Genomic DNA, 14306 nt, shown 5'->3' with positions numbered 1-14306 from the left:
GCTTCCTGCCATACCAGATTTCAGCCAAATGGTGAATCCCATTGGGCTTTTTCATAAAAAAGCATTGCAAAAAAATGGGAACACACAGCAACAAAACTTCTGTGTTGTCAGAATAGTAGTAAATGAGGTTTTACTTCTTACCTCTACTTCCTTTCAAGTGTTCTCCCAGTCATTACCGCACTCTGGTCTGCATTCCTCCTGCTTGAGCAAGTTTATACTGAATTTATGTGGCTTTGCAGTGGGGTGGAGATTACAGAATGAATTTACGCTGTGAGTGTGTGTGAGCTTCAGTATGAAGATTCATAAACTTCCAAGGAAAGTTTGTATTAGAAGATGGAAAAAGATGATTGGCAGTGAAGTGGTTTCTTAGTGCATATGCTGCTTTTTGCTGTGGAGATTCAGGTTTATTTGGTTTACTTTCAGTCCAGATGAACAGGGCAAAAAATATTTTGTAGTAGGACAAAGGAGAACAGCAGCTGGTGCAAAAATATGGTCTTAATGCTTCTATCTCTTCACTGCCCTGCTGGGCTGTGGTTGTCTTCTTTCTGGGCATCAAATTACAGTGAGCATGTTGAGGCTGAAGAGGTGCTAATGTTTAAATTGGTATGTTTTATTACCAGTGGTGGTGATCACTGCCTGCTTCCATGATGCTAGGCACCCGCTGAATTAAGGCACCTTCACTGACATGCTACTAGTGTAGGTTTGTGAGCAGTACTAGAATATTCACCCATTTCCCAGGTGTTTTAAAATCATCAACCAACCTTGCTTGATGATACATCTTTATTTCTACAGTTGCTTCACCTTTCAGACCCTTAGCCTTACATTTCATTAAACTTTTTGGTTTTGATTATGGGCATATGTTACGAATGGCCTTTGTACATCATGTCGGTGACTGGAATATCAGTAAGGCTGGGCTTGAAGAGGAGCTTACTGGAGGGAATCAACACTCTGTTTGAAATACTTCATTTCAGGAGATGCTGAAGAAGTGCCATCTGTGCATGGAATCAATTGTTCAAGCCAAAGATAGACAAGCTGCCGAAGCCAACAAAAATGCAAGCATTCTTTTGGAGGAACTGGACTTGGAGAAGGCAAGTTTAAAGAGTTTGGAGCTGTGAATATTTATTTGATAAAATCACAATTTCTCAATCCTGCAAGATCGTAAAATCGATGAAAATACGTATTAAAGTGTAGAGTCTATGTGAGTACTGCAATTGGAGTGTCTGGAGCTGAGCATCCTGTTGTTCAGATGAGCTTTGAACTTTGCTTTTACTGTTACTTGGATAAATTGGATTAAGAAAGTCCAATAAAATTATTTCTTCTGGGATTATATTATTCCAGAAGAAGAATACACACAAAAATAAGTTTTCTTTTGAGTGTATTCTTTGGTCAAATGCCTGACACATGGGTATTTTCCAGGTACACTGGTACGGATTTTAAGTCTAAACCTTATTTTGTGTCTTTAATACTAAAAATAATATACTAATAATGTTACTAGAACCATAGTGCTGAAGTAGAAATTTAGTGGAAAAGTCCAAGGACAGGTATAGCATTAAATGGGCACATGCTTTATATTTAACTGGGTGAAACCATTTCATGTCTGGCCTTTGAAAGGGAGATGGGTGGTGTTCGGCCTGCACTGTTGAGACACAAAGAATCCTGAATGCATGCCTTGGCAAACTCTGACTTCAGTTTAGATCATATCTGTTGTTTCTACAGTAACCTTCTGTTAACATGAGTGAGCAGTCTGTTTGGAAGAAGTAAATATCTAAAGACATGGGTTGTAGAGAATTTAGCTTGTGTTTTGTAAATATGTTAATCTAAAATGGAAGTTCAGCTTTCTGAGAAATGAAGAGCATTTCTTGTAATGCATGGGACATGCTGTAATGCTGTTCCATGTGCTTGACTTGTAGCTAAGGGAAGAAAGCAGGAGACTGGCTTTGGCTGCCAAAAGAGAGAAAAGGAAGGAGAAAAGGAGGAAGAAAAAAGAAGAGCAGAGGCGAAAACTAGAAGAAATAGAAGCAAAAAATAAAGAGAATTTTGAACTTCAGGCTGCTCAGGAGAAAGAGAAGCTAAAAGCTGAAGGTGACTTGAAATATTTGTCTTATTTTTTTAAACACAGCCTTGATTTTATACCTGGTATTTCTTGTCAGAACTGGAATGTGAACTTTCTTAGGACCCTGCTGAGTTTTGCTCTTGTTCACCTTTCCTGTTATGTTTGTAGATTAGTACAGTGGTCCCAGTACTTAAAACCAGGTCAATTATGAGCTTACAAATGGAATGATAATGTTTAGCTGAAAAACCGGCCATATGGAAATCCCAAATATGTATCAGTCTTTTGTTATCTATAGGAAACTCTTTCTTCTGCATCTTGTGGTGATGAGTTTCACGACCTGTACTGAGAAATAGTTTTCACTGATTGCTCCCTCACTGTGACATCCTGAAAGAAAAGGAGGGTGTGACAATTATTTTGTTGTTTCATATGTTTGTGCCCTAATTGTTTGAGTCTGTCTTTCCATGTCTGAATTCCATTTCACAGTTATTAAATTGCTGCTGCATTTTTTCAAAGAAGTTTGTATATCATACCAGTTAGGATAAATGGAGAGGCTCCATGGTATGATAGATGTTCCATAGCTAGGGGTTGTGCTTGTTTCTTGGGCTCTTGTAAAGTTACTCATGAGTCATTTGATAGAACAGGTGTAATTTAGAAGACAAACCCACTTAAATTTCCTCAAGCCAACTAAATTACTAGGTTTTTTTTAAACTCTTCCATCAGATGATCCAGAGGTCCCGATGGAGCCTCCAAGTGCTACCACTACAACCACCATAGGTATATCTGCAACTTGGACAACATTAGCAGGTTCCCATGGGAAGAGGAACAACACCATCACCACAACAAGCTCCAAAAGGAAAAACAGGAAAAACAAAGTAACTCCTGATAATGTTCAGATTATATTTGATGATCAACTCCCAATTTCCTATAGCCAACCAGAAAAAGTAAATGGTGAGTCCAAGAGCAGCAGTACTAGTGAGAGTGGTGACAGTGACAATATGAGGATCTCCAGCTGTAGTGATGAAAGCAGCAATAGCAACAGCAGCCACAAGAGTGACAATCATTCTTCCACAGCCGTTACTAACACACAGAGCAACAAAAAGCAACCATCGGTTCTTGTCACTTGTCCAAAGGATGAGAGGAAAGCAGCTACTACTGGCAAATCATCCATCAAGTAAGTTGCTGTGACCATCCATGCCACCTTAAGGTGGTTGTTGCTCTATGTTTGAGTGTTGTGCCCTTGTCTTCACAGACTTGCTTTCCTTAATCCATTGTTAAGAAGTGGGTGAGGCAGTAGCCTAGCTCTAGTGTGTATGAGGAGTATAAACATTGTAGTATGAACTTGAACTTAGGTAGTAGGTTCTGAAGCAAGAAACATAAGGGAGTGGGACTTTTTAAAGGACATATAGTGACAGGACAAGGGGGAATGGCTTTAAACTGACAGAGGGGAGATTTAGATTAGACATAAGGGAAAAGTTCTTCCCTGTGAGGGTGGTGAGGCATGGGCACAAGTTGCCCAGAGAAGCTGTGGCTGCCCCATCCCTGGCAGTGTTCAAGGCTAGGTTGGAAGAGCCTTGGAGCCACTTGGTCTCGTGGAATGTGTCCCTGCCCATGGTGAGGGCTTGGAATCAGATGAGCTTTAAGATCCCTTCCAACCCAAAGCATTCTATGGTTCTGTGATGCTATGAAACATGACCGTGGATGTGGAATGAAGGAATTAGTGGGGTATTTTGAGATGTAAGGGTCTCAGTTCAAGCAACTTCTTCATAACATCGTGCTTTTGTGGTGAAAGAAAATAATGGGTTGGGGACAGGGGGTGAAGAATGGGCAAAACGCAAGTAATCCATCTGTATTTTAGGGGGTTTTATTACACAGTGACAGCATCTAATTTCTTTTAAAGGTTGCCAGAAGTTATTGGTGAAGTGGCGAGTAATTCCTTGTCTACATGCACAAAGGCTGGTCCTTCTCCCCTTTCTTCTCCTAATGGCAAGCTCACCATTGCTAGTCCTAAACGTGGTCAGAAAAGGGAAGAAGGGTGGAAGGAAGTTGTGAGAAGGTGAGCAAAATATTCCACTAACTTCCTCCTTATTGATGTCATTTTTCAAAATAGCTTCTCTAGTGCAGCACTCTGAGGTAACTGAACAACCTTCTTACCAGACCTGATAGACTTCATGATTGTTACTGCTGCAGAGGTTGAATCCTGAATTATAACATTGTTTTGACCAACCTGCCCACTACCTCATACCTTGGAAGCATTTTCCACTTAATTTGTTTTGGGTGGTTTTTCTTTTTGTGTAGGTCCAAGAAGGTTTCTGTTCCATCAACTGTAATTTCCAGAGTCATTGGCAGAGGAGGATGTAACATCAATGCGATCCGCGAGTGCACAGGTGCACACATAGACATTGACAAACAGAAGGACAAAACTGGTGATAGAATAATAACAATAAGGTAAGCAGGCTGCTTGATTTGCTGGTTCTAGGGGTGGAGTTCTCTGTTTTAGAACACTGTTGTGTAGAAAAATGTAAAGGTTTGATCTCTTTGTCCCTTTAAAGATGACTCCTGGACAGTTAGTTCTTTGAGGGGAGACAAATGGGGTGGGGAAACTGCAAATGGGTGGCAGTTGGTACCATCATGTTCGTACAAAAGATGACTCGTGAGATGAGCATAAACGTTAGGATTCTGCATTTAGACCTGTTTAGATGTTGCTAAACATGAACATGTATTTAGGGAAGTAGATGTTTTAACTGTTTGGGGGTGTTAAGAGTTTTCAACTTAAGCTGCTTAAATAATTATCAGCAGCAAGAACATGCTGAGCTCAGTCTTCAGATGCGGAGTGGCTTTCTCTCCGTGTTAGCATGACGGAAGATAGGCTGGATCATGTCTTGGAGCTACCTGTCAATACTGTATGTAAATGCTTTAGATGCACTTACCCTTTTTTCTTCCTTTTATAGGGGTGGCACAGAATCAACAAGACAGGCCACGCAGTTGATCAATGCTCTGATTAAGGATCCAGATAAAGAAATCGATGAACTTATCCCAAAGAACCGCTTGAAAAGTTCGGCTGCAAACTCCAAAATGGGGTCATCAACACCTGCTGCCACTACAGCTGCTAACAGTTCTCTCATGGGCATCAAAGTGACCACCGTAGCTGCTTCGTCAACATCTCAGACTGCCTCTGCACTCACTGTGCCTGCAATTTCTTCAGCATCCTCTCACAAAACCATCAAGAACCCAGTGAATAACGTTCGGCCTGGTTTCCAGGTCTCTCTGCCATTAGCATATCCTCCTCCACAGTTTGCACATGCGTTACTCGCTGCTCAGACTTTCCAGCAAATCCGTCCGCCTCGGTTGCCCATGACACACTTTGGAGGCACGTTCCCACCAGCTCAGTCCACATGGGGTCCATTTCCTGTTAGGCCACTGAGCCCTGCAAGAGCTACCAACTCACCGAAACCTCACATGGTGCCTCGCCATAACAGTCAGAACAGCGGCGGTTCTCAGGTGAATTCAGCAAATTCTTTAACAACTAGTCCAACGGCTACAACAAGTTCAGTGGCTTCTACTGTGCCTGGTTCTTCTGCAAACGGCAGTCCAAGTTCACCTTCAGTCAGAAGACAGCTTTTCGTCACAGTGGTGAAGACATCGAACGCCACAACGACCACGGTGACAACCACAGCAAGCAACACGAGCACAGCGCCTACGAATGCCACATATCCAGTTCCTACTGCCAAAGAACACTACCCTGCATCTTCTCCTTCATCTCCTTCTCCTCCTGCACAGCCAGCAGGTGTTTCCAGAAGCAGTCCTTCTGACTGTGCAGCAACTTCTCCCAGCAAAGGTGCGCCTTCGTCTGATCCCGAAGTGGGTAGTCCTCCAGCAGTGGAAACAAGCAGCTCAGCCACCAATAGGCAGCCCAGTTCCAGTACTGGCAGCTCATCAGTGCACCCTGCTCATCAGCAGCCTCCAGGAGCTCCTCTGCCAGAGGCAAGACCCCCTCTTCAGCAGCCTCAGGTTCCCACACCAGATTCTCGCATGGTTGTGCCTCCAAATTTAGCAGTGACAAGCTCATCTGCACCTGTGGCAGGTCCAGCTAATGCCCCGATGACCTATCCCATGTCTCAGACATCAATAGGGTCTTCGCAGCCTGCAGCTAAAATGGAAAGCCCGGCTATCAGGCCACCTGTTCATGGAACCGGTAGCATTCATAAGAATCCAGCTCCTGTGCAAAATTCTTCTGTTGCAGTCCTCAACGTTAACCACATCAAAAGGCCCCACAGTGTTCCTTCGTCGGTGCAGCTCCCTTCTACCTTAAGTACACAAAGTGCTTCTCAGAATTCAGCTCACCCAGCAAACAAGTCCATGGGTAACAATTTCAGTGCTACTCTACCATTTGGGCCCTTTAGTACATTGTTTGAGAACAGCCCAACATCTGCTCATGCCTTCTGGGGTGGTTCTGTCGTGTCATCTCAGACAACACCAGAATCAATGCTGTCGGGAAAGTCTTCATTTTTGCCAAATTCAGATCCGTTACATCAGTCTGATACTTCCAAAGCCCCAGGTTTTAGGCCACCATTACAGAGGCCAGCTCCAAGTCCCTCAGGTGAGTCTGTGTTTTGTGTTCATACCTTAATAATACACCTAAATAACTGCTGCATGTTGTTTTTTTTGAACACTTGTACTTTTTGCCTAAGCTTCTGTGGTCATTTAGAGTAAATCACCGTCCACCCTGCAATGGAAGGCTGCTCTAATATAGTTTATTTCTGTAAGCAGAGTTGAGTTCAGCTTCCTTTTTAAGTACTGTCTCTCAAATTCAATACCTATTTCTCAGCTGCTGAACTTGATAGAAGTCAAGCTGAGGCATTCTTCTTTCTGTCCAGTCTGCTCTTCTACCATAGATGAGATAATAAACCACTTCATTGTAGTTTCAACCTCCCTTCCTAACTACTAGCTAATAAATGTTCCAGTTTGCGATAACCTGCTTCTTGTCCTGAGGCTGCAAGAGAATATGCAGCATCTTCAGAGTGTGAAGATGGTAAAAGAACTGTTTTCATGTGAACTTGAGCCAAGGTGTTTCAACTGCTAAATTTGATCGGAAAAGCTTCCTTGAATTGACTTCCTGAATTTTGTTGAGCCTTCTGCACAAACAAAAGCCAAGGGGTTGTTGCAGATCTTGTTCTGTGAAGCTTCCAGAAAGAACACACACAGTTTGTACCATCTGTGCCTGTTCTAGTAGGACCTGTGAGGTGTTTTGTAGGAAGTGGTATGTTAGTTCATAGGAAAGTAACCCCTAAAAAGCCTTGAGAAATTTGACCAAAAGTAAAGGTTGGGTCTTAATAACAGAGGAGGCAGGTGCTGTGCTGCTTCGTGCTTCTGTCTGGCACTGCTGAAGGATTTTTTTTTCTTGTAATGAAAACTACAAATGTAAATCTTTTGTCAAATGCCTTATTGAGCCCAAAGCCTGATTTATAGTGTTCAAAGCCTCCCTTTGTCTTTCCAAAGTCTTAGTTTTTGCTTCTCAAGTCTCATTTTAAGCTTCAGAGACTCATTTTCAGGGTCCAAAGGCTCAGGTTTAGTTTGGAAAGTCTACTTTTCAGATTCCAGTGTGTCATCGTTAGGGTTCAAGCAGCCTCTTTTATGTCCAAACCCCTCCTGAAGGGCTCAAACTTCAGTTTTAGGTCCCAGAGTTCTTATTCTGGATTTGAAAGACAATTTTTTATGCTCCAGACCCTTGTTAGTGTACAAACTGCTCGTGGAGGGATCAAAGTCTTGTTTTCTTTGAGTAACCTGGTCTAGTGGAAGGTGTCCCTGCCCCTGGCAGGGGGTTGGAACTGGACGAGCTTTAAGGTCCCTTCCAACCCAAACCATTCTGTGATTTAATGTTAAGGGAACGGTAATTCCTGTACTTTGAATACCTTGGCTAATTGGTACTATTGAGTATTAATAAAAAATCATTTTCTTAAATAAGCTAAAATGTGTTCATGTTTTGGGGGAAGAAACACTTGAGTGTTGATCAGGGTGTACATAGCATTCTGTCAAATAAAAAAATGGAGAAAGTCTTCAAATCTTTAGTAGTATTTCTACCATTCTCAGTACAGAATCATATTACTTAAATATAAGTTCCAGGTCAACAAAATGCTCAATGTTGAGTTACATATTATGCTCCCTTGATTTAGTTGCATTCAAGGTACCTGCATGGTAACATGAGAATCATTCTTGATTTATATATGCAGCACAACTGCCACATACTGCCATGACTCACAGATTATTAAGGTTAAGACACCCAGTTCGCTTGGGGAAAATAGTAACAATTCCCCACTCCCTCCCAGCAATTGACTAGGTAAAAGTTTTCCTTCTCTCCATTATTTCCATGATATGGGTGACCTGTTTGTGGAGATATTGGGGTTCTGGGAGTCACCTGTGCCCATTTCTCTCCTAGGTATTGTCAGTATGGATTCACCCTATGCTTCTGTAACACCTTCTTCTACACACCTGGGTAATTTTGCCTCCAACCTCTCAGGAGGTCAGATCTATGCGCCTGGGACTCCTCTTGGTGGAGCACCTGCAGCTGCTAATTTTAATAGACAGCATTTTTCCCCACTTAGTTTATTGCCTCCATGTTCATCAGCATCAAATGGTGAGTTCTAGTCAGTGTTCTTACAGTCATCTTGCAAAGAAAAGGCTGGGATTTTGGTTAGTGAAAGTAATATTCCAAGTGTGAGTTGTGTAAAACTTGTAATGATGTTGTACTAAAGCCAGCATACAATGGTGATGGCTTAGTGTCCAGGAGAAAATACCTGGGGCAAGTTCTGATGCTTTCCTCTGTGTGTTGCCCTTGCAGTGCTGGCTACACAGCGGAGTTTTTGGACAAAACCCAGTTAAGCTGTTGAGTGGTAGCTTATTCAGGGAACAAATTAGTCTGTTACTGGGAAAAATAATGACAAAACCCAGAAAAAAAAAACAAACCAACAACAGCATGGGTTTATTTCACTATGGTTTTGGATATAATCCTCCAGTCCTCCACTGCTGCTTAACAGTAACGTTTAGTTAAGGTTTTGAACTGCCTCTTGTCGTCAGTAGTGGTATGTTTCCAGTAGCTGAGCTGACAGGGCATGGTAATCATTCATTGTAAGAGAGTAAATTGATGGTGAATGTGTCTCTGCTCTGAAAGCAAAACCACTAAAATTATCCTGAATTGTTTGCTGTATGAAACTGCCATTAGCAGACTATCAATTTTCACTTGTTTGATGTATGGCTTGACATCAAAGCATAGGTTTGTGGTGATTTGAGACATTCTGGTTACTTGTTACTAAGTGCTTTCATTGCTCTTCTTGCAGAATCTCCTGCTCAGTCAGTGTCTTCTGGAGTAAGAGCACCATCTCCCACCCCTTCAGCAGTGCCCTTGGGATCAGAAAAACCCAATAATGTTTCTCAGGACAGAAAAGTTCCTGTTCCAATTGGGACTGAACGGTCTGCACGTATTAGGCAAACTGGAACATCTACTCCATCTGTTATTGGTAGCAACTTAGCTGCTCCAGTGGGACATAGTGGGATTTGGTCCTTCGAGGGTATAGGTGGCAATCAAGGTATGTAATGGTAGCAAGATGTCCCTATGCGTGTTTGACCCCAGTATTGTCTTTTCCTAACTTGTCCTTGGAGATGGAAGATGACACAGAAGTGAATGCCTCAAAATGCAGGAGTGCTGTTGACAAAGGAGTTGGAGCAGGGACTTCTGTTTGCCCTCCTTCCCACATGACTGTGTTGTAACAAGGTCTCAGAAAGCCTCAGGGGTTTTGAAATGCCCTGGCTGTGAAGATCTGTTACTCCAAGCAAGAAATAACAGAAAATAAAACCACAGGATTGAACTGAGTGAGGTTCACTGGATTTAGGAAGAGTGAAAGTGAAGATAGCTCAAGATAACTATGTATCTTATCTCTGTAGATGAACAGATTATTTTGTACAATGGGAGTTAATATTTAACGTGAATTAGTAGCCTGCACAAAATGGAATTTGAATTTTCCTCTCTTGTTGAGTATTAGAATGGCTTCAGAAATGTTTCTCTATTCCTTCTCTGCTCCTCCAATTACAATTTCCTTGTTTTATTTTGAAAAATTGGCTTCCTGAATGTCTGAGGCTTGAAGTGTAGTAACAATAACAAGCTGTGTCTAATGAATTTGTGTAATTGGAACATGAGCACATGTCTCCAGCTGGTCAATTGCTAGTTTAGCTTTTCAAAAGTACTTCTGTCTCTTAGTTCATTACCATTCTTTCATGAATTATTTAATGAAGTGGAGCAAATGTCTGCTAGCGTACCTAGCCTTTTCACAGCACCAAATGCACAAGGGATTGAGGGGTTTTGGAGGAGGAAGAGTTAGCACAAATGCCAGCTTTCCCTTTCAAATGAAGGAAAAGCTCAGAGGTGACACGTTGCATGTAGCTGTTGAAAACTCCTTGCACTGCCTCAGTGGGGGTGTGCAGGTGCCATTTCTGATTTTTCTCCATCCCATGCACACCTAAGTTTTGATGTCAGTAGATGCAGAGGAACTGCAAGCAAAGCAAATGCCACTTTAGGAAACATTCAGGTGTGCATTTAGGCTGGAAAATAGGCGATTAGCAGATGTCATTTAATGTTGTTGCTCTTTTCTGCGTTGCTAGATAAAGTGGATTGGTGTCACAGCGGGATGGGGAGCCACATGATCCACAGGCCCATGTCTGATCCTGGTGTGTTCTCACACCAAGCCATGGAGAGAGACAGCACGGGAATTGTAACGCCTTCCGGTACATTCCATCAGCCCGTTCCTGCAGGATACATGGACTTCCCAAAAGTTGGGGTAAGGACCTTCTTGGACTTGATACACATGGTACTACTCCATTTCCATGTTGGCACACGAGACAGATGAACAACCTGGAGATACTGTTTGCTGTGCTACAGTGCTGACTAGCGCTCACAGTACTGCAGAAGTGCTGATCTAATAAACAAAACTTGTCCATGATGCAATAAATAGATGCATAGAAAGGTTTGATTTTGTTTTTAATTCAGTCATTTTATTACTGCTTTAAGACAGTTTCTTTAACTGGTATCCCCTTTTGTCATTATGCCTGTGCTGTAGTAGCAGTGTTTACGAACACTTAACTGATTCTTGCTTTTTCCTCCCCTAAGGGTATGCCTTTTTCTGTGTATGGGAATGCAATGATTCCTCCTGTAGCCCCCATCACAGATGGTACTGGAGGCCCTATATTCAATGGGCCTCATGCTGCTGACCCATCTTGGAACTCGCTGATAAAGATGGTTTCAAATTCCACAGAAAATAATGGGCCTCAGACAGTAAGTTTTGAATTTTTATATTCTCAATTTTGTTTTGACTTAAACAGTGTGGGGAAGAAAAGATCGTAATGGTTAATATGAAAATACACTGTGGTGTTTCTTAGTTTTGCTCATGTCTTTAAGCAGCTGATACAGCCCCTCCTACTTAGTACAGCACTGATATGTCAGTGCTTAGTGACAACTTCTAAACTCCAGTCACCTCTTCAAGATGTGTCCCAAGAAAAATCGGCATCATTAAGGCAGTTCTAGGATTGTGCTGTTTATTTTTGTGAATACATTTGTGCTGGAGAATTGGGAAGTTTGATTCCAGCTGAGCTTAGTGAAGCTGCCTATTTTATCAGGGTAGGCACCTGGTTAATAACTGCTGATCAGCTCTCTTGGTGATGTGTTTTTGGCAAGTCTGGATAGAAAAGATAGTTCTACGCTGTATATTGTGCATAAAATGATTGCAATTTCTCTCTGTTCAGTTTTTCATTTGGGAAAACACAATCAATTTGCTTTTATTTATTTGCTGTTAGGTAAGATTTCCGTCCCCACAAGGGCAAACAGCATTAGTTCTGAGGGACTGTTGCTAAGCTTTGTAAGGTCCGATGTCTTCACAGTGGCAGGAGTTGTTGTGGGAAGGGAGAATTATCTTTTCTCTCTTCTGCTCTGATCTTGCCTGGGTTTTAGGCTTGTCCACTAAAGATTATTTAGGTATAGGGATTATGTTCTCCTAAATCTCTTGTTGGTAAATACCCAACAACTAATACTAAATGGCTTCTCAGTAGCTCTTGTTACATTATAGCCTGTATTTATTTTTAATTGTACAGTGAGCTCTGTTAGTAAATATATTTCTGGACATAATTTCCTTGAGAGCCCTCCAAGCTGGAAAGAGCAGCTCCCAGCACTGGCAGATCATAGGTGTGCCGAGGAAGCAGTCTGATTTTAGCCATAGTTCATGCACTGTGCTGAAGTGGCTCATGTCTGGTAGAGGCTGCTTCTGGTTTAGGGAGAAGACCTTGTCCTTCAGAGAAGATTTAGCTGCTTGTCTTTGGGTTTATCCAGAGCTAAGGGTGTTGGTATGCACTGAGGGAAAACAATTAAGGTTGCCAGAAAGCAAGTTCTTGAAAGTTCAGACAGACTAACGTAAAGAGGAAACATAGTCTCTTGCTCTTGCTGGAGATCTTCAGGTGCTCTCCTTGCCAAGAATTTCGCACATAGAGTTCTGTTACTTCTCCTTGGCAGTTTAGAGGAAACACTCGTTTTCCTGGGTCTAAAGGGAGCAGTAAAATATCAGTGTTGCTGTGATGGAGGAACTAGTGGGCATAAATAGCATTGATTTCTCTTTTTTGATTCTGGGGTGAAGGGTTGGGCTGGGTGGGAGTAGTTTGCTGCGCTAAATTAAAAAGGAAGATTGACTGATGCTTTGGCCAAGGTGAAAAAGTACAGGCAGAAAAATTAACACCCCATTTCCCTTTTTTCTCGCCTGAATTACTGCAGGATAAAACAAGTGTGGGAAGGAACTCTGTGTAGTTTGATGTGTTGCCATGTTATATGATGCCAGACTTTGCTTGGTTGCAGAGAAAACCATAAATGCCAAAAGTAACTTTGCTGCTATTTTGACTGACCCCAAAGCATGGTGTTAAATGAAGCTTTCTCTTTCAGGTGTGGACTGGAACTTGGACACCTCACATGAACAGTGTGCATATGAACCAACTGGGCTGAGTGGGATCAACTTGCTAGCCTCGAGATTCCTTTTTGGCAGAGGAAAACACAAGTGGCAGAAACAGTTTATGTTCTCTCAGATCATTCTACTGATGTGCTTGACTGAAGTGTGTAGGCTTTTTGCAGAAGAACTTACTAACTGACCTTTTTCTGTGAACATTGTGACCGCCCATTCCCCACCATCATACGTTTCAACTTAGTTAGCCTTTATTCTTTCCTTTCTTTTTTTTTTGTGTGTGTGTGTTTAGGGATTTTTTTTCCTCCTTTTTTTTTGCCTTTTTTTTTGTTTGTTTGTTTGGGTTTTTTGTTTGTTTTTTTTTTCTTTTTATATGACTTTCTGTTGAAGCTGTTCTTTGGCTGGTTGGTTTTAGTACTGTAAACTGCTTCTGAGCAAACACAGAAATTTAGCAAAACTTATGTAAACTTGATCCTGAAGTTTTAGAATGGCAAATAAATGTACAATTGTTTACATAACAAATGGCTAAGCAGAAGTAAATTTCAGTATGTCAGTATAGAGGCTCTACTTTACGTAGACTTAAATTAATGTGAGATATGTACCTTCATATTCAGAAATCTGGATGTTTCCTTCATACATTAAACTATTAATAAGCATAACTTTTCTATTTGTGTAATTTAAGTACATTATAACGAAAAAGGGGCATTCTCTGAGGGCTTTTCCCTTGTGTGTGGTGGATTCTCTGAGAAGGCATGCAGCAGTTGGAACCAGATCTTTTGAGAGTTTCTGTTTTTCCTTCTGTTGAAAGGCTTTTCAGCAAAAAGCACCCCAGAAAACAGCCTTTTGGCACATGCAGTCCTTTCCACACTGAGCTCCCTCCCCTACTTGCCTGGTAAATGGCATCAACGTATCACACTGCAGCATCTAATAGAAGTTTATTCTTGCAGTTGGCTTGGTGCAGCAAGGTGTGCTCTCTTCCACGAGTGCTCCCAGAACTGTTCCTCTGGCTCCTTCCTTTGTCTACAAAAGTAATTTCAGAACACATAGTTGGTGTTTTCACCACAAGTCTCTTCAGGGATAATGAGGCTTTTAGGGTTCAGCTTAGCTCATAAAGTCAGCTCCAAAGGAGAGCTTATTTTGAAACAAGTGTCTTTGTTCTAGGGGATCATCTTTATCCAACCCTTGTTCCAAAAATCCCAGTAAACCATGGAGATATATTGGGAGCGTCCAAGTGTGAATTCCCTTACAGTCATTGTCAGGAGCTGTCACTT

At 41.8% G+C, this 14306-nt stretch overlaps 1 protein-coding gene across 5 annotated transcripts in view; it reads left to right on the top strand.

The window, feature by feature from the left end:
• ANKRD17 (ankyrin repeat domain 17) overlaps positions 1-13694 on the top strand; it is an 87750-nt gene extending 74056 nt beyond the window's left edge. For all 5 annotated transcript variants that reach the window (XM_061463274.1, XM_061463264.1, XM_061463246.1 and 2 more), the window contains 11 exons: positions 972-1088; positions 1911-2082; positions 2774-3224; positions 3951-4106; positions 4349-4498; positions 5002-6650; positions 8487-8684; positions 9385-9633; positions 10703-10878; positions 11208-11372; positions 13020-13694. In XM_061463274.1, coding sequence (XP_061319258.1) covers positions 972-1088; positions 1911-2082; positions 2774-3224; positions 3951-4106; positions 4349-4498; positions 5002-6650; positions 8487-8684; positions 9385-9633; positions 10703-10878; positions 11208-11372; positions 13020-13079 — 3543 coding nt within the window. In that variant the 3' untranslated portion in view covers positions 13080-13694. The remainder of the gene's footprint in view (positions 1-971; positions 1089-1910; positions 2083-2773; positions 3225-3950; positions 4107-4348; positions 4499-5001; positions 6651-8486; positions 8685-9384; positions 9634-10702; positions 10879-11207; positions 11373-13019) is intronic.
• The last annotated feature ends 612 nt before the right edge of the window (positions 13695-14306 follow it).

This window comes from Pezoporus flaviventris, unplaced genomic scaffold (genome assembly GCF_033815535.1).
Source record: "Pezoporus flaviventris isolate CSIRO_AGI_PZ_B2104156 unplaced genomic scaffold, CSIRO_AGI_Pfla_v1 ptg000002l, whole genome shotgun sequence".
NCBI lineage: Eukaryota > Metazoa > Chordata > Aves > Psittaciformes > Psittacidae > Pezoporus > Pezoporus flaviventris.
This window is presented reverse-complemented; position numbering and strand designations above follow the sequence as displayed.